At 30.6% G+C, this 27,493-nt stretch overlaps 1 protein-coding gene across 1 annotated transcript in view; it reads left to right on the forward strand.

The window, feature by feature from the left end:
• Positions 1-8,696: 8,696 nt before the first annotated feature.
• LOC132937953 (dual 3',5'-cyclic-AMP and -GMP phosphodiesterase 11-like) overlaps positions 8,697-27,493 on the forward strand; it is an 89,551-nt gene continuing 70,754 nt past the window's right edge. Inside the window, exon 1 of the mRNA XM_061004590.1 lies at positions 8,697-9,901. Within this exon, the coding sequence (XP_060860573.1) occupies positions 9,772-9,901 (130 nt within the window). The 5' untranslated portion in view covers positions 8,697-9,771. The remainder of the gene's footprint in view (positions 9,902-27,493) is intronic.

Consider the following 27,493-nt stretch of genomic DNA (forward strand, 5'->3'; position numbering starts at 1 on the left):
CTAATCAAGTGATATTCTGATGAAACGTTTGTGTATGTAGAGTGTAGACGGGCAATACGTAATACGTGTAATAAAAACATAAAATCATAGTGAAATTTTAAATTTATCTTATTTGTAAATACCGTAGCGGTGTCGATAACACCCCTTCGTACAGCAATTCTGCGAAAACGCATCGCTGGACGGACACATTTGCAGTGTGACAAAATATATTACTCAGAATACTCTGTTTCTATGGACAAACCCCAATCCACTATTGCCACTGTTATAATTTTATCATTGATAATGATAGTAAATAATTCTATTTATACTTGTGACCAATGTTTTCGAATTGCTATTTGCTTGTACTTATCGTCTACATAAGTGCACACTGCCACCCTGCTTTCATAAACAATTAATCGCTCAACTAGACGACAGTGAACGTGTGAATTCGTAAGTTTATTTAAAAGAACTATTTGGATTATTTTGTTTTATAAGTAATTTAGTCATAAACTTTTACTCAAAACAAAATGTTTTCAATATTTGAAAAGTATAAATATAACAAAAAAACGACCAATTGTGAAGCTAATGGAAAAATATCTGCCACTACCAGTAAGTAAAAACCTATAAAATCTCTAAACTAAAATTAAAGTTTGCACTGTCTTCTGTGTCAGTGGTATTAGCAAAATTAATTTACACTTTTACCATTGCTTTCATGTTCACACTTCCAATCAGTTCAGCTACTTGTGAAAGATCCTTTTCAGCCTTAAGAAAAATTAAAACTTGGCTTAGGGTATCAATGGGTCAACAGAGATTAGTAGATTTGTCAATATTGTATATTTAAAAAGACTTGACCAATCAAATTGATGTAAATGAAGTACCTATACATATTTATACATATTTATATACATATTTTTGCTGAAATATGAAAGGAATTCGGGCGTTTATTTATAATATTAGTTTAGAAATATATAATTAAAACTTTGAGAATAAACTATTTTTATTAAATACCTATAGATTAGTAATAATTTTCCATCTTGTATATACCGCACATAGGTGTATATAGGGGGGGGGGGGTAGGGTTCTATACTCTATATGGAGATTAATTTATAATATTTATTAGGTATATAATTTTTTATAACCCCTCACCCCGAATTCATTCCTACTCTGAAAAAAAACCGTAGATATATATAATTTCCTCTGAATGTTTATATTAACAATTTCTATACACCATAACATTTTCGCAAATTTTAAAATATTTTGACTCGTTTTGAGTTATTTATAGATATTTGAAATTTGAAATGTTATTAGTTTCTTTATTCTATAAATGTCAATAAAATAAAATTGTATTCCAATTTGAATTGTATATTGGTCAAAAAGCTTGAAAATTTAATACAAGATTCCTTGAAGTTGTTATAATAGTATTTTATAAATTTTAAAGATCCATAAGAAAAATTAAAAAATATCAGCGCGTAAAATATTACCAGATTTTTTTTTTATAAATTGTATGTTACTATATTGATATTATAATAATAATATAATAATCATATGATTTAAAAATGTATTGATAGTTCATAGTGGTATAGGTACCTACTACTAACTACTAACTATTTTTTTTTATAGTAAAATTATCAATAGTAAGGTTAGTAATAATATTGTGAAGTTGCAAAAATCCCCGGGAGCAAGTAGCACTTGCCCCATCTTCAAAAAATAAGTTGGTTTTTGGTATGTGTGTATATAGACATATAGTGGATCATAAATATTATTTTAGACCAAATTCACCAAACTAATATTTAGTTATGGTACCAATTATGATGTACTATAATATGTCCATAAACCTAGTGACTAGAACTAATTTAAATTTAAAATATTTTAATTACCATTCATATTTCATAGTAAATTATACTCTTAAAATATCATGTGAATTTTTTTAATACATTTTGAAATAAATTAGGATTTGAGTAATCTTATTATCTGCTAACTAGAAACAGTTTCACATTTTTTACTTCTTGCAAGTACTAAGTTCTTATAATTAATAGGTACCAGAAATGTAGTAAAAAAATAATTAAATAAGCTAAATTATTTAATCTTTAAAAAGTTTAAATACCTAAATATTAGGATATCTGTTTTTTATGTTGAATTTTTAAATAGAAATAAATAGTTAACTATACTTAATACTTTTATACATACTAGGTATCTCATTGTAAGTACCTATATTATACCTATATTTGTTTTTGCTTGAAAAATGGCATACCCATTTTTAAGTTTAACCTAATTCAGACTTATTTGCAGAAATCGGAAGCGGGGGGGGGGGGGCTTGAGAGGGCTTATCCCTCCCTCCGCTCACATTAATAATGTTAGCCCCCCCCCCTTGAAATTTAAATGGATTTCCACCCATTTTCATACTAACAAAAAAAAGTAGGTAAGTAGCAACTGCAAGAAGATATTATACTGAATAATGATTATTATTTATTAATTAATATCTAGAATATCAGAATATACAATAACGTAAATAACAATTTATATACCTTAGATCATATAAATTATAATACATAATATACATATATAGGCAATATACAGTTTAATAAAGTCGATTAGGACAAAATTACGCAGCTATGTATATTTTTAGAATGAAAACGCAACGAGAAAACAACATGTTACAATAATAAATGACAATAATAAATAATAATAATTTTATACCTATATGACAAAATAACTAAAAATAACAGCTTAATTTTTTTTATATACCTTCTGTATAAAACAGTTTTATTCCACTGTATAATACAAACTCACATGAGTCATATCTCTACGAATTATAATATTACATATATACCTAAGTATTATAATAGTTTTAAATAAGAATACAATTATACAAAATAAAATTATATAACTGCCTAATATTAATGTCAGCAAAGACTTGAAAAGTTACCAGTTTTGTTTCAGGAGTGGAATGGAATGATTTTTTGGACATCATTATAGATATTTTATCAAACACGATAATTATCAGTAGGTAGGTATAGTTGAATAAAATATGTAAGTACCTACTCACTCTAGTACGGATAACGGATGTTTATTTAAAATATGGATTTATATTACAATATTACTCAATTTGAGTGATGGGCATCATAAAAAATCAATGTTTAAATATTGCGTCACATATTACATATTACGTAAAAAAAAACTGCACAAGTGTGGGCTTTAGTTTAGGCCAATAAACTAATCTTCGCGTTATCTTACTAATAAAATATAGGTTATATATTAAATACGGGGTGACCCATCTAACGTAAGACACTATTTCAGAAAACACTAACGTTTTTGAAAATATTAATTTACGTAATTTTAAGTCGTTACAAATGAACATTTTTGGAAAAAAATACAATTTTTTATCGTTACTAAGTGTTTTACTTTTTTGAATGACAAATAACATTTTAGATTCTGAGTGTACGTAATTCTGAGTGTAACGATGAATGTATTGATTTTACAATGATGTGTGTGTTTTTTTTTTAATTTTTTAAAATGTTTGTCCGTTATCACTATTTGGGGCATCTTGTTTGATGGGAAACTGAAGCTAGTTGGTGAATTCTGGAGGTCAAATTTTAAAATTCCCAATAGTTTTCAATTGCGCCGGGAAAAACAACATAAAATTAGGGGAAAACGGGAATTTTTAAGCAAAATCGGTTTCCCACAAAATCGATTTTGGTTTTTGGTGTAACTCTAAAACAATAATGAACGTATACATAGGTACATGCAATTTTCACTGGTTGTTTATATTTGCATTTTCCATACACGATAAAATTTTCAAAATTTTTAGATTTGTCTTGAACTGTTTAGGAACATTGTCAGTTTCCAATTTTATTAGTCTTCTTTTCTGTGAATATCAATAAAATTTTATTTGTTGGGTAAAAAAGCTTGAAAATTTAATACAAGGCTCCCTCCTACTATATTGTTATTGCGACATTTGAAAAATTTTAAAAATCCTTAGTCACAGTTTTTTTTTATAAGCATTTATAGTTCAAATATTGACAATATACGTAAAAATGACGAAAATTTGCAAATTATTTTGAGTTAAGAATTCATAAAAAATTTTCTTTTTAAATCTAAGATTTGAAAATGTAATACAAGATTATCCATAAGTTTTATCAAAGAAAATGTCTACAAGAAAGTCAAATTAAATTTTTATGAGCGTTTGAAATTCATATTATTACAACATTTGATATTCACTCGATTTCTCATGTAGTGGTTTTGTTATTTTATTGTTAATCAAAAACAAATAACTATGAATACATGAAAATTTTACTGAATGTTTATATTTTCATTTTCTATACACCATAACATTTTGAAAATAATTTGAATCTTTTTGAGCTGTTTACGGACATTGTCAGTTTTCAATTTTTTTTGTTTTTTTTTTCTATAATTATCAATAAAATTTTATTTGTTGGGTAAAAAAGCGTGAAAATATAAAGCAAAGCTCCTGATATATTGTTACAGTAGCAGTTTAAAAATTTTAAAAATACATAGTCACAATTTTTTTTTATAAGGATTTAAAGTTCGAATTTTGACAAAATGTATCAAATTTAAAATTTAATAACTATTTTGTAGTTTAAAATGTATAAAATATTCAAATTTTATAGCTAAGGATTTAAAATTTAAAACGAGGTTCCACGTAAATAGGTTATAATATATTAATACTTTATTCACAATAATATCATCAAATATACTTAGACACTTAGTAATATCATAGGCTGACTGACCGTTTTCGCTCAGAATCGATTTTCTTATACAATGATGTATATCATTGAATTCAAATTAAACACCATCCATTACAGTGACCCACTTGTAACCTACTGTACAGCAGAGCGGCACCCACTTGCTCACCTTTTTAGTTTTATATTTCGAAGCAGAATATTATTCGGAGTGTTTAGATCTATAAAATTTCGGACAAGTAGTTTAGATGAGTAGTCAGTAGAATAGTGAACAAACATTTTTCGAGTTACACACATAGAAAAGTGTTGTCGTTTTAACACTCTAAGGTGGTAATGTAGTACCTACACATTTGCACGTCGTTTTTCGCTCAGAGCTAAATTGCAGCTAAATTCTATTTGTAGTAAGGAAGAGATCCAGCATCTTTATGGTCGGGGCACTTTATAGGAAAAATTATATAATATAGCTAAGAATAGGCCTTGGATATTTTTTTATTGTCTTATGCCAACGGGGTAGGCAGTGTGGCACTTTTCCCCAGTGCCACCCCCTGCATCCGCCCTTGGTAGTAAGTGTTATTTATAAAAGTTATGTAGAAATAACACAGTTCAAAATTAATATTCACTTCATTAAATATCAATATTAAACTAACACCTATTGCCGATGCATAATGCATAATGGTACATATTTTTCTACTATACTAGGCCACACCATCCCGATTATATATTACATACAAAACACCATGGAAACAACACTTTAGTAACAGTGTCTTACTTGCAAGTGTACATGTACCGACATTTGTGCATATAAGATCGAAAAGGTAAATGATTTAACTCTGAAATTGGGTATAATTTTGTTTTATTTAATGTAACAAAAATACGTACAAAATAAGTATATTAATATAAACAATATATTAATATATATTTATATTATTATTATTAGTATATATATATTATTGTACAATAAATTATAAAAAAAAAATAAACAATCAAATAATAATTAGCTCCATCATAAGTAATATATATTATAATGCGTATATTATTTTAATATTATAATATTATTTTCGTTTTCGTGAAGTGGTGGAGTTGACTGTATCACCATCTGTAACGACGTTGTCTCCAAAACATCATTCACCAAAAAGTCATAAAGAAACTGTAGAGTAGAGTAAATTTAACAGTTACTAGTTACTAAATAGTAAAATCGAAAGCATTGAAAATTATTATAGGTACTTACTTCGTCTTGACACAAATCCATTTTGAGTAATAGATTCACATCGGTCGGAGAGAAGAAATGAATCGTAGATGTAATTGTAAATGAAATGAAGATTGAAAATACAAAACGCGCCGAACTACGTAATCGTAAATATTGATCATAAAAAGTAAAAACTGTCCAAAATCATTTTATTTGGAAAAAATAATTTCCCTGTGGTCAAATCTAAATTTAGATCTCGAGCGTCACATTAACATTTAGATAGTCAGAATAACACTAAATAGTGTTGATTTAACAATAATGTCAACTTTCAAATTAACTATCTATGGAATATATTGTTTGTATTAGGTATACAAATGTTGTTTTAACACTTTTATAATTTATTATAAGCTACAGAAAACTCAATTTAAGATTTGTTTATCCAACTCCTCAAATTAAGTAAAATTAACAAGAAAATTACTAAAACTGAATACTTAATAAAAGTTGATTTAAATATATTTTACTTTTGAAATGTTTTTAATTTTTGGTTATTTAAAACATGGGTGTTGTTAAACAATATTATTTAATTCAACTCTTCATTTCCATTATTTAAACCACATAAGAATCTTAATTTAATATTCACGCATTCAATACCTTAACATAAGTAAAATCAACTCCATTATTTCTATGCGTGTACCCCTGTATCTACCACTCCACTCCGCATCTAATCTTTAAATAATTAAACACTTATAAGTTATAACTCATAAATTACTCGTCCAAAATTTGATTTTTATAATATATCGAAGTAGGTACATACTGCAAAAACATTTTCTACTTTGAAATATGGAATTAAAAACGCATTTTGTTATTAAAGAAAATAAAAATTTAAAAATAATAACGATAAAAAGTAACTAGTAAAAATATATTCTTATAGAAAAATTTTGTTTTTATCGACTTAAAGATGTTAAAGATATATTTTCAAAAACATTTAAACTTTAAAGTTTTTGAAATAAAAAGTGTCTGAATTAAACGTAATATGGATCACCCGGTACATAGTTCTATACCAATTTATTTACCTTTAAATATTATAAAAATATGCATATATTGATGTATTATTTTTTTTTGCATTTTTACATGGTATAATTTTACAAAATAAGAAGGTGGCCAAACAGTTTTTGAAGTCTATAATAACTGACCAACAAAATCCCATTTAAAAATGAGTATTTTTTATGATATCAATATTTATTAATATGTATATTATGGAAATTAAACATAAATTATTGATATAATAATGATGTTTATTGTAGTACAATCTACAAGTACATTGTGTTAATGCTGTACGTATTATATACCTAGGTATAAAATAATATATGGACTTCGTTCCTTCGTAATATTAAGATTATGTATATTTTAAATTAAATTGAGGTACCTGTGTTTACATTTAAAGTTTTTTTTGATAAAGCTATAGTCAAACGTATGAGTTATGAGGAATCTTGTACTACATTTTCAAATCTTATTTTTAAAAAGAAAATTTTTAGAAATGTTTAACTCAAAATAATTTTTGTGAGTTTTACGTATTTTGTCAAAATTAATTCAAACTTTAAAACTCATAAAAAGAATTGTGACTATTTTTTTTTAAATATTTTTCAACTGCCATTGTAACAATATATTAGGAACCTTGTATTAAATATCCAAGCTTTTTGACCCAACGAATAAAATTGTATTGACATTTATAGTAAAAAAACTAAAAAAATTGGAAACTGAAAATGTCTGTAAACCAAAACAATTTAGTTTTGAACATTTTGTGGTGTAAAGAAAATGCTAATATCAACATTCAGCAAATATGTCATGTATGGTATGGTCACACCAAAAGTCCAAAAACCAAAATCGAGAATTTGTCGAAAAAATTCCCGTTTTTCCTTAATTTTTTTTTTAAAACCTGTGGTAAACTTAATTTGTTAGTTTGTCATGGGCAACGCTGTGCCGGATCAGTTGATAGTTATAGTGCGTTTCATAGCAACTGCGACTCGACGCTAAGTCACTAACGCGCCTCGTGGTATTTTTTCATTAGGGTTTCTTTTTTTATAAAAGATAATGCGCGGCAATATTTTTTTTTATAGTCAGCTAGTATAACATAGTTTCTACTTTCTATATATTATATTAATCTACTATAATTTATAATAAAACTTAATGTTGCTTATTGTTTAGTATAAAAAAAATTATATTTTATTTCCTACATAACATCCAATCGTAATTTTTAATTCTAAATTTTTAAATAAGACGTAGGTATAGGTATTAAAGTTTAGGTACTTTTCGGTTATTGTCTGAAGTACAGTATTATATTCGACGACGAGGAAAAGTAATTTTTACAGCGGTTGGGAGGGCTAAAAGTACCGAAGTGTAATATAAGATCACATTTTCAAAATTACATAAATATATTATAATACTCTGGATTCTGGAAAGAATTATGATAGTTTTTCTTTTTCATCTCCAATGAGGAGTGCCGAGTGAGCACATGTACCAATTCTGCTTGTCAATGATAAGCGTATGAACACGACGATCAACACTTTTCTACATTTTAACTTAAAAGTATGCCGAAAAAACCTTTTTTGGTGTATTAATGTATTATACAATAATTATTTGTAGATGGACATCACGAGTTGTATGCCAACTGGTCTTGGCCACCGGGAGCGGTCACGTCGCCGCCGACCGGATACACGTTTATAATAATATTATTAGCACGACCGTCTGGCGGCGGCGGCAACAGCTGAGTTCCCTCAACCCGACTGTGCACCGCTGCGACTCCGATCGCCGTTCAACCTAAACCGCCGCCGCCACCATGGCCACCACCAGCCTGCTCGTGAAACCGTCGTCGCCGTCGCACAGCGCGTATCGCTCCGTGCTAAACGTTTATCTCGTCCGGTTGATTCGACAGTCGCCGTCACACCCGTGTCCCTCGCTCCCGTCCTGCCACCATTCAGTTACGGCTTTCCCCCCTGCTCGCCGTTAAGAACAAGCCTCACCGACGGAACGCGGGCACCCCGAGCACGAACCGGCGGCGGCGTTAGTGGGGGCCCGCTCCTCTCGTCGCGGACGGCTGCTATTGTGTGAGCTGGCGGGCGGGAGGGCCGCGGATGGCGAGCGCTCGCGTGTGTGCGCGTACGTACGTACACGTAGTCGGCACGCACACACAGATACGCACACGTTCGGCAGCGCCGCCGGTAGTATTGTGCAAGTGTTACACGCACACACACATACGTTAATACGTATTATACACGCACGCACATAGTACGTCCGTACTCAGATCGCGAGTTGAGCTGACGTCTCCCGAACGAGTGTGATTTTCTTCTACATCGTCTCCCTCACCCCGCCGTTCGATAGAAGTTTTTCGTAGGTATTTTGTTTTTTTTCTCAAAATCCAATATATTCAAATTCGTTTAAAATCGCATTTGGTCTCGTCGTCGTTGGCCGCGATCAGCACGTACGACAAGTGCGGTCCACGACGTCCGTCGCGGTCGGCTGTGCGCGAGACATAGAGCTACCACCGTCCACTGGCCGTCATCGTTCCTGTGAGCTCTCGGTCCCCTTTTCGTGCTCTCTCGTCCACGCTCGGGCACCGAAAACCAGCCGGGCGATCGTCTGCGTAGAGAACGAGAGAGTTATCGAACACACTCTAAAAAAAATAATAATAAAATCAGAAATATAAATAAAAGTAAAAGATCGCCACCGTCCGCCGCGCGACCGTAGACGCGAGAGCGGGCTTGCGCGCGCGCGCGCTGGCGCGTGTGCGACACTGAACACACGGCCGCTCGGTGAGAGCCGAGAAGTGTAGTCGTTGCTCCCACAGCGACGACGGTGGCCGCCGCGGACGTAGTCGGTGATTGAGAGGAAACGCATTCACCCACGGCGATGGCGGGCATTCAACAGGTCAGATCCGGCGCGGACGATGGCGTACGCTGGACGTCGCCCCCCAGCACTACCACCACCGCCGCCACACCCGGCATCAAGAGCAAGACACATCCGCCGCCTTTACGTCCAAGTAAGCCGAAATTTTACGTTTTTTACGCACTTATCGCGATTATGGTTTACAATTGCGTAGTTCAATATTATATTAAAATAATATTGTGTTTCAAATTTCAACGTTGTACACACACGACCGCGTTGATAAGCCGCCACCGATACCACTGATACTAAATAATGTTAACCCTGCCCATGCGCAACAGGTCGCGGGCGATGGTGTAACCGGTATTAATATTATTTATTATAGTACAATTTTGTATTATATGTTGTCACACACAACATCGAATAATATCATTTTTTCGCACCGACATTGGCTTATTAATTATTATTATTTATTGTTGTTATCGTCATTACAAGATTATTTGCTACGAATTGATCAGCCATCAACATTCGACGTCAATAAAAATATTATGTGCACTACGTGTACTTATATACGCATCACGTAGTACATACATATCTTGTAAACCGTCGTTGCCGTATCTCGTTCTCCACGTTCTTGCATGATGCCACCGTATTAATTATTTACGTAATCGGTTGTTTTTTACTACTTGTTTTTCACGCGAACGCACGCCGTTCGGTAAGTAGGTACTCGAAACGTGCGAACTGGTAATATACTGTTTTGCGGTATACCTTAAAAACATATTTCTGATTATCGTTAAATCCTTACCGAGCTGTCTGTTATCTCTGAATTACAACGCACCTAATCTACGTATAGAATATAGATATCGACATATGGGTATAGTACTTTGTAGAGCGAAAAAGAAAATCGGCTGATAGAGTGGGTAGGTATTTACATAATGTCATAATACTATAATAGTTAATATACGTTTTACAAAAACAAAACTATCAAAACCATGATCATTCAAATTATCGTAACGATTCACCTTCGATTTCGAGTGATTCGACCGTATTCTGTGCAGACGTGTGGTCGTGATTCAGATAAAATCTTTAACGCCAACCTCTTTAGTTGTTCCATTTCGTGTGTATCGTAAACTGTTTCTTCCCTGCAGTTCCCTCATATTGTTTAAAATATAGGTACGGCACCAATCAGGTATTATAGGTTATTGTAACGTGAAATAACGTTTACACCAGTATTTCAATATATAACATACGACATACACACAATTCACATGTGCGATGTGCGCCTGCATCGATCTGCTTCTACAATTCTAAAAGGAACGTACGCCAGTAAACAAAATGCAAGAAATCGACAGGAATTAAGATCGTGTCTGTGACCAGTGGGAGTTTACGGTGGCCAATGTGGCGGCTACACAACATAATAATAATATGTCTAATTTATGATGTAGAATTAATATAAGCTCACTATTGTTCGAGTTATCACGAACCGACACAGAGATCGTGGAAAAATAATAATCATTATTCATATTATATGTCTTTTTACATGTACTTATTGTGTATTTGATTTGGCATTCAGAGTGTTTAGACGACAATGTGGCATGTACTGTAGATAGGTACAGATATAGCCGAAGCACATACGCGATTTGTTGTTATTTTATAATAATACATTTATCGTACCACACTGTGCACCGCATGACATACCTGGCCGCCCATGTGTATAAAATAGGCGCAATACTGCAATTATTATTATACATTATAAATTAAAGTGTCTACGGTGTGCAAACAGTTATTCTGATGTATTCTATTTCTATCAATACTATACTGTATTTTTTAGTGTCAGTGTCTATATTAAACAATATAACGTGTCACGTTGCGCTCTCAATGGGACAATTTATTTTAAAACAATAGACATTCCACTGTGTGCAATGTGGTTGTTTTAAATAAACGAAAACCATTTTAAAAAGACCATTTGATTCCACCGTAATCACAATTATAGATATGACTCGTGATAATATTATGTGATCTCGTAATTATATCGATCCAAACGAATTATTCACCTTCGACGACGGTCGTCGGACATTGCAGTCATCATTGATTTGCTGTAATCAGTAGTTGGTCGTGCTTCCCGTCGACGGACCAAAAAACGAAACATTTGTTCCACTCTGCAATGTTCCGAACGATAACAAAAAATAACACCTTACCAACAACATACCTGCGTGCGGCCGTGTGCAGTATGAGACCGAGAGGTTCAACAATGAAAACAATACAATAATTTTTTATACAATAGCTGTGTGCTCCTTCCCTGTAGAGCGTGCAACCTATTCGTAGAGAAGAGTCTTATAAAATGTGTGGGGGTGGGTTCAGCAAAGGGGGGATATTATCGTATAGGTTGAGCAGACCCTTGTGTCCCTCCATATGGCTAATTATGCGCTTTCAAATGACAAAGAAAAAAATATCAATTATTTTATAGTATTTATTTTTACTTATTTTCTTACTTTCTTAATTCAATAAATGCTGCTGACTCCTAATATACTGTTTATTCTTAGCCAAAATGTCACTATTTGCATTTACAAATAGAACGTTTGCGATTAGCAGAATTTATAGGAATATTTAATATTTACTTAATATACTACTTGCAAGTTGCAATAATTAATTGAGGCTTAGGGTGTATTAATTATTATGTAATTCGTGTATATCTCTTTTTTTTGGCATCAATTTCAAAACCAACTAATTATAAACAATTTTTACCACTGTAGTAAAAACTCTGATTTTTTTACTACGTCGAGAGTCGAGACTCGAGACCTGTTTCTAAAACATCCTAAATAATACAATTTTATATTTTTAATTGAAATATAACAATTAATTAATAAAAAATATTTTCTAAATCTATTTGAACAAAATAATACTAGTTTAAACTCAGATTAATATTACGTAACTTACTTGTTTTCCACTTTTTTTATAGATCAAGAAATTTTTTTTTAAGGGTTAGTATATCTACTCTTTTTTTGTCTATTCGCATAACACTGTATTATGTATAAGAGGACCGTGGCACATCATCATAATAACTCGTAATGTGTTAAAATGTGCAATATATAATAAACTATAGGGCATATATATAAACATATGCCTATATCGTCGCTACATACCTAATATATTATTATTCAAACGCGTGGTTATGATAATTAATATAATACACTAATACCTTGCTGGTTTATAAATTTTATTGCGTGTCCTTGAAATGACCATACTGAGAGGCAAAATTCGTTTTTTTAAAACGTATTTCAAAAAATACAACGTTTTTTGATACTATATGATCTTGAATCATATTTCACATTTTGTAAAAAGTTAATGATAGTTAATAATTATAATATACTAGTTGTATAATTCGACTTCACAAAAAATAAACTAATATAAAATACGTTACTATATATTATATACTTATATAGTTATATAGGTATGTCAGTTTTAGTGTACCTCAGTTCATGGACAAATCGGCGTCGGTGACCAGTGTACTTATTCGACTGAAATTGAATATAGCACTTGGTATATTTCGGACGTGGTTCAAACTACTCTGAACTTTCCTGATGTATTTAAGAACAGTGGCGTTCTGGCGTATATAGAGGAGTTTTAGAGGTTCAACCAAGACCATATTTTAACTAACGGTCGTAAATGCGTGTGAAACAATTTATTCCTAGATACCAAGAAAAACCTGTGAATTATAAAGTATTTTGTGGTCGGAGCTTCGGAGGTGATCAATACCATACTATAGTTTCACCACTGCACAACATTGTAATATAATACGGCGATGCTAAAATTGTTGGTTGTAGATAATGTAGATTGAGATTTGTAGTCGGAATTTCGTCACACTGTAGACAGCACCTGTATAATATAAAATATACACAAATATACAAACAATAAACATATAGCAATATACCTCGAATACCGTAAAAAATATTCGTGCTAAACGCCTGATTAGAATCTTTCTGGATTTTAGTGAAAAATATTCCGATGGAAACTTTCTGAAAGCGTCCGTTCGTGAATTCTGTAGTGAGGTTTTACATAAACGGTATAAACCACGTGACCGTCGATCATATTGTTTAAGGTATACTGTCGGCGACCGGGTAACTGCAATATTTTTCGTTGGTCATCTACTCATCTGTATCATAGATCTGTATTCTTTGCGTCCTTATCTCGCCACCCTTCGATTCACTCCACCAACTACACAGTGTGTGCGTATGCTCGATTTTATCAATCTTATTTTATAATTAATGCATATATTATTAGCTATTTAGCTCCCGAATTAACTTAACCTAATACACATTAACGGTTACATTTAAATGATTTTAATATAATATATAATACAGTGACCTATTATATGGCTATATTGCATTATGTAGGTATATATAATACATAAATCTTATTAGTTATTATTAATTTCATTAAAATTATAAGTCTATAAGTATAAGAAATAGAAACTAGATAATATTCAAGCCAAATTTCACTAACAAAAATGACAGAACAAATATTGAGAAAAATTGTTACGTATTTCACTAAATTTGTTAAGAGGATGTGAGGACTATTTGTTTTCTCTCTCTGGCCCACGCGCAACATAGACAAAACGCTTTTACGCAGAATCATTATGTCCATGTTTTTAAATAATCTTTGAGTAAAATCACCCACTACAAAAAAGATAGAGAACAATATTTTTGAGGGAATGACATATCGATTTGTCTAAATATTGTCTCAAAACATTAAACAATTTAGACAAAATTGTTTTGTTTATTTTTAAAATACAAAGTCAAATAACAATAAAATATAAAATTGATATTTATTCCCTCAAAAATATTATTCTCTAACTTTTTTGTAATGGGTGATTTTACTCTTAAGATAACTTAAAAGCATAGAAAAATGATTCTGCGTTAATGCGTTTTGTCTTTGCTGCGCGTGGGCCAGAGAGACAAAAACAAATAGTGCGCTGACATCCTCTTAAATATGTTTGTTATACATTTTGACCCAACATTTTATTATATTAACAAACAATTTTGTAAGTATTCAATCAGACTTTGAAAGATTTTTTCTAGGACCTAACTAGTGCAGCATTATTTTTAACATAGCACTCAACTATAGCGATGCATCCCAAACGGCTTCCATCTAATATTTGTTTATTTTGCCGTTGAAATAATATATTATGAACAGGTAAATTCCCAAACGGCTCCCGTCAAAAAATATTTCATGAATACCTAAATTCCCAAACGGTTCAGGTATTCGACAAATATTTTTAAAGTTATTGACATACTGATCGAAGTACAATTTGAGCTCACAGTCATGCCTGTACACCTATATAGGTATGTAGCACAATAAATTAAAAAAAAAAACAGGACTTCATATTAAAGCCATCATTGATGAATTTTCATCTAATGAAATATCTAGAATAGATTTTACAAAAAAATGTGCTTCAAAAATTTACCTAACGTACGATTTATAATAAATTGTAATACATTTTTAACGCTAATTTTTATAGTTTACTTACCATACAAAATTTAAAAAAAAACACTAACACATTTTAACCTTTTGAGATAGTCAGAGGTCTGTATGAACTATGAAGTGGGAAGAAATTTGTGTTGTCAAAAACGGAAGCCATTTGGAAATTTACCTTTTTGTAAAGCGTGAGCCAAATCGGTATAGCCAACTATAGTTACTACCCATAGTCTGAGACGTATTTAGGAATTTTGCGCCCCGGGTAAGAAAAAAAACACCCCCTTGCCAACCTAAATTTCTTCAGCAACAAGTGTATTTGTAAAAAAAAACATTTATTGAAGCACATATTACATAATTATAGTAAGTAAATTTATTATTAATTATACAAAAAACATCTCAAATAGGACTTGAACTTTTTTTTATAAAATTATCTCTCAACAGAATACTGTTAACAGTTAGATAAAGGACAAAAAAGAAAAATTCTTAACGCAATTTCTACATATGGATTATACATGATGGACACACAGACTCTTCAGACACATCAGTCATCAGAGTGAGATCATTGATCAAACATTTAAACAACCAATATTATGGTAATTAGAAATTTGACAACTGACAAGTAAATCTAAATCACCAGCTCTAAAATACACATGAGCTACCGTATTATATTAAAATGCTCTCCAAAATGTACCACCCGGGGCTCAAGCTCCCTGCCCCCTAAATACGTATATCTGCCCATAGTAAGTGCCGTTATTAATTAGGTACTTTTTGAATTTTTCATAGGTAGTAAATAAGAATACAATGTTCTAACCAAGCCCGGATTAAGGATCTATTGGGCCGCGGGACACCCTAGTGGGCCCCCTTTTAACTTTAACTTCAAAAAAATTGTATCATTACATTTTACGTCTGTATATAATTGTATAATTTTGTACTATATTAGATATCACGTACAAACATAGATAAAGACTAGGTATTATCTATATGTGTACAATTTTGAATTTAGTTCACAACTCCCATTTTATAAACTTATCATCACGGACTAACCTAACCTATACAGGACTGGACACGACAAGGTTGGAGGGTGGGGAGGGGGGTTGACCACGAAATGTTATACAACAGGCGGAGCTAGTTGGGGGGGTATTTTCCTTTTAGCATTACTAGCACTGTCTTAGTGGATACTTATGGAACTAGAAATTTGTATGTGTACAATATTCATCTCGTGTCCAGTCCTGTATATCTTATATATCAGTATATATCATATTGTTATCAATTATTAGAATATCAATTTAATATTTATTATCATTTAGCAATTTTGTATGATATAAAATTAAGGACATTTTTATTTTATAATTACTACCTACTAAAAAAATTTTATTTTTTTAAAAACTGTTTTGATTGCATTAAAAAAATATTTCGGGATTAAGATAGGCCCCTGGACCGTGCCCCTTAATCCGGTTCTAACCAGTTTCACTGATCAGCGATCGCTCGCGGTTAAGCATACAAGTGAAAATAGATTTTTCACCTAATAAGAAAGGTAGTAACCGAAATAATTGGTTTATTGTTTTTCTATGTGACTCTCTATAGTCTATATTATATGACTGTCTACATGTACTAAATCGGGTAACGTGTGACGATTATAAATATGTTTATTTAAAAAACACATGACATTTTTATGGAAAGTTTTCAGTATACCTAAGTATAATCATAGCACTTTTGCTTAGTGTGATAGAATACATAAAATTATACATCAACGAGACTACAAACAACATAAACGTGGACATAATTTCAAAATTATTATACATGGTGTTATAAATATGGTTATGTACGACCTCAGTAAACGTTGAACGTCGGTTATATATATATATACGAGAGTATATAATAAAATTAAAATATATAATAATTTCATTATTATTATTATTATTTTTTAAACGCCCAACGAGCTCTAGGCGAGACCGCATGGCTGGTTAAACTTGGTCATAGACAACCGTGTTACCGTATGCCAACTTTCCTACTGTATAAAGTGGGCGCCACGAGGGCGCCAGCTATTTGTACGCGAAAATATGGCTTACGATAGTAGTTTTTTATTATTATTCTTTTTGTTATTTGCTTGAGTAAAATTATGTGTAGACCAAGAATTTGGGTTACGTTCTGTGTATACGATCCTTTCACTCATTGATGAATTCGTTATTTACATAATGATTCATGTTATACAATACATATAAGCTTTTTTTTTAATACCTACCAAAGTACCTCTGCAGTTTGCAGTTGCTATACAATATTTCAAAATATAATTTTTCTTCCTCATTGTGTTCATCTAATGTGTGTTTTTTTCTTAATATGTATCTTTATATTATGACTATTTAATGCATACCTATAGTCAGTAAATTGTCAGTTAAGACTTGAGATAAATAAATATATATATATATATATGTAGGCATTGCAGATGCATTAGGATTTGTGAATTATATGGTATGTACTATTATTATTAAAACATTACAATTTTATAATTTCTTTTAAGAATCCTTGGCCTTTATAATACAGCTAGATAAATTACATTTAAAAAAAAATTGGTTTTGCAACAACTATTACAAATATAAATAGGTACTGCTGAGTAAATATAATTTGTACCAATTTTTTATTTTTTATAAATACAAATTAAATTTTGTTCTTAAATGCGTTTGGCTTCTTTGCTTTAGTTTTTATTGATTGTATACAATTTGTATATATGTAATATATTGTATACAATATGATGTACCTATAGGTGCGCTTATTTATTTAAAATATTTAAAATATTAAAAATGAAACTACATTTTGTATGCTGCCATTTCACGTACAGTCGACGTGAAACTCATTAATTTTAAAAATGGTTATAATATGGAAGATGATTTTATTTTCATTGGAAGAAATAATTTTTAACTGAAATACGTGCAAATAATCTATATTAACATTATCAGTATTAATTTGAGTTTAGTTTTTGTAGTTTGCAATTTTTTTATTCATCTTTTACTACTTTGGGAGTACAGACCATTCATATAACATAGCAAATTTACGTTAAAAAGAACTTATTTAGCTCTGTTAGTTTAAAAATTGGAGTGAATTGACCTATTATAAAACTTGATGGTAAGTACATTATCTGTGTTTGTATGTGGGTTTTTTACGACGGTTAATTTTTTAGTAAATTATACGTATAGAATATAACGTAAATTAAAAATGCTCATTAGTCATTACTCACTTATAAACTGAACTATCGTAAAAAACACGTACAAACACAGATAATGTTTTTGCCATCAAGTTTCATAATAGGTCGATTCACTCTAATTTTTAAACTGAGTTAAATGTGATCTGTTGAGCGTAAATTTGCCATGTTATTTACTTGTAAGACGGAGACAACAAATATCTGTGTAACGTCCCCTTAATAAGGTTAGACTAGATAAAAAATACTAGGATAAAATGGACTATGAAAAATTAACACTTACCTAGTTTAAATATAATATTTTTAAATTTATTTTGTTCAATAATTTTATGTTGAAAAGTTTGTAATTAAAATTATTTAATAGTGTTTTCGAGATTTGGTACATGTAATTTCTCAGACAAACTGTAATTGATGAATCACCTATAAGTATTTTTATCAATTTTTCTTTTAATGTATAGGTACGTACGACAATGACGTTTAAAAATGTGTTCACAAATTTTACTATCGTACTCTGAATTAATTATCCCGGGATGACGTTTTGTTCTACGTTACGTTATCGAATATGAAGTCGTACAAATAAGTGACACATTCCGTCAACGATTATTAATTATTATATTGTTAACTCAAGTTATACTCATATTATGCACATGGTTCGATCGCAGCGCATTGTACTAAATCAGTTATCATAATATGATTTCACATGACACATTATACATGAATTAAACCAGAGATATTTTTTTTACTTAATAAATAATAACGAGCCTTTTAGAACTCTTATCACGTATACATGTAGATTGTTTAACAATATTACTATAGTAAAAAAATATATGATCTAGGCCGGTCAGCTGTCGCGGGGGTTGTCCACTTTCGTTTTCGCCACGGTCTGCGCAGCAACAGCCAACAGGTACTTTATACAGGTGACATAATATTATATTATAAGCTATAATAATACATTAGGTATATTGTTTGTCTAAAACCTTATTTGGATGATAAATTCTAGGAACTACATACGTGATATGGTTTTCTAATGTCGTATATGTGGCGTATATATCGGATGAACGAAATTTATTGTAACTATACAATAAAAATATGCGTGGGTGTGTACTGTGTAGCGACCTTACTGCAACCAACGACGAGTGTGTCAAGGGGGTAGTTTTGTGTATTGGTGTACTAACAGTCTTATAATATTTATAATTTATAAAAATATGCAATATTATATGATGTAAGTATCGTCTAATACGATAATCGGGGATTTGTGTAGGGGTGGGCCTGCACTCTGCAGATATATGTGTATAAATAGTAAGATAAAAAGAGACGTGTAAGGAAAACAAGATGATCTGGGGGCAGGGCTATCTATTATAATAGCCATGTACAGTATGGGCTGTGGGTCGTAAAATTAAAAAGACTGCGACGGCGTGATGGTTTTGGGTAACCATGACCCCGCGTGATATGAGGTCGTAGACGGTAGTTATATATTATATTATTAAATTTACGACGTATTAACGTCACCGCCACGTATGCACCCTTGTCCCCCGTACGCGCACGACGTAACATTTAAAACTTAAAGCAAAACTTACAACTTAAAACAGAACAATAACGTGCCGATTTACGGCGGAAAAAATAAAAAAAACAATTATAATAGAGTAATAAATATAAATACTTATTATACAAGCGGGCCTTTGATTTTGTGTAACACAATACACCCTTCTGTGGTCAATTTTTGAAACATACATTATTGCAGAAAAATAAAGTCTACATTCATACTATTTGCCTATACATCCATAGTGTCTTGTTATCTTTTTAAATGGCAACATATATTATTCATTTCATAGTTAGCCTAAATATTTTGATTTGTATAATTTAACTAGATATGTATAATGAATGATGATTAATGATTATATAACTTAATACTAGTTTGCAGTTTATAAGTATCTAAAGTCAGACGAGTGCAGTAGTAAACTACTTGTGAGCTACTAAAATTATGGGTGGCCGTTAAAATAATTTGGTTGATTAAAAAATAGTAAAACAATGAATTCGTTTAGAATAACGAATCATATTCTAAGTCATAGTATTCTGAATTCTTTGAAAAACTCAAATATTGACCGAGAAAATGAGTTAAAAATATTAAAAATTATCACCCTGTATAGTGTATATAATATTCTGCTGTATGACGTCAATCTGATGGCGAGGACAAAATATATCAATGCACCGCTTATAATACTATTGAGACGATTTATATCATCATCATCGTCTGTTGTTCTGTCGTACACTGCACGAGATAAAATTCGCCGGCGCATACATAAATGCATAATAATATGATATACTGCGTTCAAATATTATACAAGATCTTACTCGTTATATAAGTTTGTATACGCATTTCAAATATACATAAAAAATATGTGTAGGTACCTATATACTATATATACACTATGTACAATGTACATACTATAAATAATATAGAGCGTAATTGGATTTCCGACTATATCGTCGACATGTCAACAATATGCGCGCGACAGGGCAAACAAATTGATAATATTAGCGATATAGGTATGATAATTAAATATTATATTTTATTTTAGCCTAGACACATGTTTTCATGTTATGCCATTATCCGGATGTGACGGGGTTGATTACAACAGTACTGAACGGATACGAACAATAAATGGACTGCACGCGTACCTATTTGGTATATTATAACCCGTGGCTATAAATTAATAAACAGATCATAATAATAATAATGATAACAACGACAATGATGATGATGATAATGATGATGGACGATGATGTACTAATCGTACTAATTCTGTAATAGCGTATTATAATTGGTTATCAGCGCATTAGACATTTGCACTCCATTCGTAAAACGTAGGAATAAACGTCGTAATAGAGTATTATAATATTATACCTACCTAATTGTGTTTCGTACAATCGTAGCTGCTACGTATTTTACATGTGCACACATGCCCTATATTATTATTGTTGGAAAAATAAAATACATCTCAACATCTCAACTGGTTACCGCGGTTACGTATTTGCACACTAACTTGTACAATATCTGAAATGTACAAAACAAATTACCACCGACGCGACAGATCGTGATCTGCAGTGCACACGTCATATTATTATAATATAGAGGGTCCGATGTTGTGTTTTCTGTGGATTGTTCAATATACTCAATCCGCCGCGCTGTGTTGATTATTAATACTATTCAAATATTTAGTGCGTAAAACCATGATAGGTACTATAGTCTATAATATTGTATGGTATGACGTGTGAATTAATATTATATTAGGCTTATTAAGGCATATTCTTTATTGTGTATTATCGTTGGTTTCATCGTTTTTGCTGTAAGCCTGTAACCATAATAAAATATAGATTTACCTATATAAAAAATAATATTGTGTACTAGTATATTACTACTACTACTACTACTACTACTACTACTACTTATACTTCAACTAATTAACCGAATGATATGACACGTCGCAGTAAAGAGCACATGGGGGACCCACATTCTATCCACTATGGTCTAAATTACACTATTATACGATATAATACAGGTACTTGTATTAGGTAGGTATTATAATATTACGACAATGAAAATTTCGATACTATTTTTTTCCACTGCGCACGTTAGACGAATCCATGATGTTATTATACTATTATTATTATTATTATTATTATTATTGTTCATGAAACATGACCTAATTATCATAAAGCCAACCAAGTAGTTGTAGTGGTGATGGTGGTGGGGGGGGGGGGGGGTGGTGGTCGCCGTCGTTGTCGTATATGCGCGTATACACTATACAATCGATATATATTTAAATATATGCGGATTGCGGACGCGAATTCGAAACATCATAAGTCGACGGATTATTTCAGGGGAAAATATAATCGAAGAATTATCTGAAATGTATGTAAAACCACACAGAACGGTTTAAAATAATTTTTAATTGTAATTCATATCCTTCTATAGTGCACGCGCTAAAATCCGGTTGTACAATGCGTGTGGATTACGAAATGGAGAAGTAAAGAAAAAAAACAGATGCTATATGTGGAACAAATACATTTTTAGCCTTGATGTCCGCATAATTATATGTCAGTGAAAAAATTAAATAACACGTGATGTTTGATCAAATTCATTACATGGCGCTTTCCATAAAAAAAAAATAAAAAAGGAATAAAAACGTTGGCATCGTTCCAAGTTCCTCCAATAGAGGGCACTAATGTCGAACGCTATATATATTATTATTATGTAAAGTGAACGAAAGCATAGATTAAAATATATACCTATATAGTACATACTATATATTTAACCTATGACGAAAGGGTCTTAAGAGGATGTCTGCGCACTATTAGTTTTCTATCTCTGGCCAATGCACAACATAGTAAATTTGTGTTCAGTAGAATCAACCTTGTGTAATTAGCTTTAGTATTAAAATGAATGGACCTATTATATCAAACTTAAAGTTCATAACATTTCCTGTGTTCTTACTTGACTTTTTTTTACAATATTTCAATTTTAAAGCGAGATAAGAGCATTTAATTTATAATAGTTTACTTACTCATAACTCGCATAAAAATTGAAATATCGTAAAAAAAACAACTCAAGAACACAGATATTGTTCTTAAAATCTTAACTTTAAGTTTGATGATAGATAGATTCACCCTAATAGGTAGGTACTAAAGGTAAATACACAAGGTTGGTTCAACTGAACGCTAATCTTCTATGTTGCACGTGGGTCTGACTAAATTCGTCAATTATTTCCGAGATGATTATGAATTATGATGGGGAGCAAATCAAATTTACTTTGGATTGAGGTCATTCAGGCCCCCTCTCATGTTTTTTCATATGATATAAAACATGTAGGTATATTTTTTTAAACTTTTGTTATAAACTTAAAATGTATATTTTAATTATTAATATTTGTTTGGTATACGAGTAGGTCATTAGTCATTACTCATTACATATATTTTATTTTAAGGCTAACTAAATTTATAATATTTTCGAAAAGAGACTGTAATATTTCCATCGTCAATACTTCATTCAAAGTGTTGATAGTTTGTCGAACCTGTTTTGCGTCATTGTAATTTGACTCATGATTCATGAAATCATGACACATGTTATTATACACGTGTTTTAATATCTTTAAAATTCGTGGTTGGTTTTATCTTTGAATTTATGTTTTTGCATTGATTTGGTTTCTCTGTGTAGAAATAATGTTCAATAATCTATAACCATTTATATAATATACATGTTACATATAGGTATACACTATATTATAGTATATACTAGTATTTATAATCAATACCTACTATTACGTATTTATATTTTCATTTACATTAATTTACGATTATTTGTTTGCCTCTTAATTTTAAATCCATCAGGGTCTAGATTTCCTACAGAAAATAATAATTGTTACTTTAAAAAAATATTACACTACTGATTTTTTAATTTTTATTATTGATGTCAAGTAAGAAGTGGTATATTATGAAGATATTTTATTCAAAGGTTAATGCTACAGTGTTAAGACAACTATATATTATGATATGTATATCGTCGCTACTATATAATCGTACTGTGTACTTATGTACAACATTATACATTATTTACAAAAATATATAAAAAAAATATTCATTCAAATATTATTATTAATATTTTCCTTTTAAAAAGTAACAAACACACACATACCAGTAGATTTGGTTGTATTTGACGAAAACAGTTAGGAACTGAATGCTGCCGCTATATTATTATAAATTATTATCATCTATGATGCCAGAATGAATTTCAGGGGCATGAAATATATTATTGTGTTGTGGCTGTCCTTAACAGCAATCTAAATAATAATTATAGTTTGTTTAAGATTTTTATGTTTGGCTAAGTTTAGTTTTAATTCAATGTAGGGAACAAATTATGGATTACTGACTGTACCTAGTTGTATATTATGCGTTGAGGGTGAGTGCGATGCGTGTGAAGGAACCAAGGAGATACTTTTGACTACATAATTTTTGGTGACGGTGTCGTAATGGATTTTCGTGATCTACATGTAACTGACCCGCAGTGCGTAAGTGATCTCCCAAAAATAACGTACAAATGATTAAAGTAAAATTTATTAAATATTAGTTTACGAAATAGCATGTTACATAAAATATTATTATTACAAACAAGACAAAAAAATAAAAAGTGTATTTAAAAAAAAAAAAAAAAAGGTGGGTAAGTGGATGTCGCTTTGCTGTACAGTAGGTTACAAGTGGGTCACTGTAATGGATGGTGTTAAATTTGAATTCATTGATATAATATCATTGTATAAGAAAAACGATTCTGAGCGAAAACGGTCAGTCAGCCTATGATAAAACCAAGTATATTTGATGATATTATTGTGAATAAAGTAATTTATATATAACATATTTACGTGGAGCCTTGTTTTAAATTTTCAATCCTTAGCTATAAAAGTTGAACATTTTATACATTTTTAACTACAAAATAATTGTTAAATTTTAAATTTCATAAATTTTGTCAAAATTTGAACTTTAAATGCTTATAAAAAAAAATTGTGTCTATATATTTTTAATATTTTTCAACTGCTATTGTAACAATATATCAGGAGCCTATCATTACATTTTTACACTTTTTTACCCAACAAATAAAATTTTATTGATATTTATAGAAAAAAAAAACTAAACAAATTGAAAACTGTCAATGCCCGTAAACAGCTCAAAAAAAGTCAAAATATTTTCAAAATTGTATGGTGTATAGCAAATGAAAATATAAACATTCAGTAAAATGTTCATGTATCTACAGTTATTCGTTTTTGAATAACAACAAAATATCAAAATCGTTACATGAGAAATCGAGTGAATATCAAATGTTGTAAAAATATGAATTTCAAACGCTCATAAAAATTTAATTTGACTTTCTTGTAGACATTTTTTTTGATAAAGGTAGACAAACTTATGGATAATCTTGTATTACATTTTCATTTCTTAGATGTAAAAAGAAAATTTTTATGAATTTTCAACTCAAAATAATTTGCTAAATTTCGTGATTTTTCCGTATTTTGTCAAAATTTGAACTTTAAATGCTTATAAATAAAAACTGTGACTAAGGATTTTTAATTTTTTTTATCGATATTTATAGAAAAAAAAACTTTAAAAAATTGGAAACTGCAAATGTCCGTAAACAGCTCAAAATAAGTCAAAATATTTGGAAAATTTTATGGTGTATAAAAAATGCTAATATAAACATTCAGTCAAAATTGCATGTACTTACGGTCATTTATTTTAGAATTGCACCAAAAACCAAAATCGATTTTCTCAAAAACAGATTTTGCGTAAAAATTCCCGTTTTTCCTTAATTTTTCTTTTGTTTTTCGAGTCGTTTTTGAAAACTACTGGTTAATTTTTACTTTTGACCCCCTCAAAGTAGCAACTAGATTCACTTTCCTATCAGAACAGATACTTTTGAAGAAAATCTAAGCATTTTCACTGTCCTAAAAGGTGATGACAGACACATAAAAAAAAACACACATTATTGTAAAATCAATACATTATCATCGCTCCGCTTAGAATCTAAAAGATTGTTGTACAAAAATATTATTATTATTATTACTTTTACTATATTAGTTAACCACAAAAGATTGCTTTTATGTGATTAAAAAAATCATTGAAAATTGAACCCTTTGATGGATGCATAGATCTCTACCATTCGACTTGCAACTGCTTTTCAAGCAAAGGGGGAAGCTCCATTGACACGTATAGAATATTTTTGTTTCGAAATACTCCATACAATATGTAAATCATAATATAAATTATGGTATAGATCGCTTCGAGTTATGTCACTAGTGAACTACGTCATGTAGATTGTTTACGACTCCGCTACCATATTTTAAAATGTTGATACTGCACCAACTTAAGTAAAACAGTTTATTATACCCGGTAGATGTTATACTATTAAGTCATACAGTCATACTACACAATATTTAAATTAAAATGCAAATTTTACTGATTGTAATGCACAAATTAAATACCGCACTGCACACGGTGTTGGTAGCTTAATAATGGCTGGGTTGGTATAACAGTAGGCGACTTAATACAACTATCTGAATCGTCCGGACACACGATGCATATTTTTTTGCGCCCCTCATTACTACTATATTATGGATATTCTGTAAATATATTTTATAGACCCGATCCAAGGATATCCGAAGGAACAATTTACTCTGATAGCTTCCAAAATATGACAGGTAACGAGTTGTTGTATTTCAGTGCTAATAATCGTTATTACATCTTTAGTACAGTTTTTTTTTTTAAATTGTAGACTAGGTATACACCTATAACAATAGTTAATAGTACACATTTTTTATTAATTATAATTAACTAGGTAATAGATTTTTTACTCAAACATTTTTTTTTTCAATCATAGTCAATGATTTAGGCTATCTGATAAGGCGATAACATCGTACAACATAATAAAAACGATATAAAACTTGTTTTTAATCTGTCCCTGCAATAATACACAAAGCTTTAAAATCTATAACTTTATTATAATGTTTGTCATGGTTTTTAAATCTGAATTACACCAAGTCATTATTGTAAAATGTTTACGCAGGAAAATTTTGTGCAAATGGGAAATGGGCTGTTGGAAAATCCATACCTTTTTTATTTTGGCGCAAATGGGTATTCTCTATTTGGCCATATATTTTTATATGAAGAAATTCATTGTCATTGCGCTGCAGTATTATCTCCGATTTTTTTAGTGTTTGGTTCACATTGTTGGCACTAAGCTCACGCAGAACCTCATGAGATAACGATTTCCGTTTTGTGTCGTATTTTATAGATTTGATTCAATAATTAGAACTGGCGTGTCACGTGCGTTATGTACTTTCTTATATAATTATTATTATAGTTTATCGCAATGAAACATAAAAGCAATAACGATAATATAATATTGGACTGAGTTATATATTATACATATTATTATTTATTTCGATTTGTCAATAACCGCGATGGTCCGAGAGAGTGCTGCAATATAATATTATGTTTCTTCTCAAAATAGACGGTCTCGTATAATTTCAACAATTA

This window comes from Metopolophium dirhodum, chromosome 2 (genome assembly GCF_019925205.1).
Source record: "Metopolophium dirhodum isolate CAU chromosome 2, ASM1992520v1, whole genome shotgun sequence".
NCBI lineage: Eukaryota > Metazoa > Arthropoda > Insecta > Hemiptera > Aphididae > Metopolophium > Metopolophium dirhodum.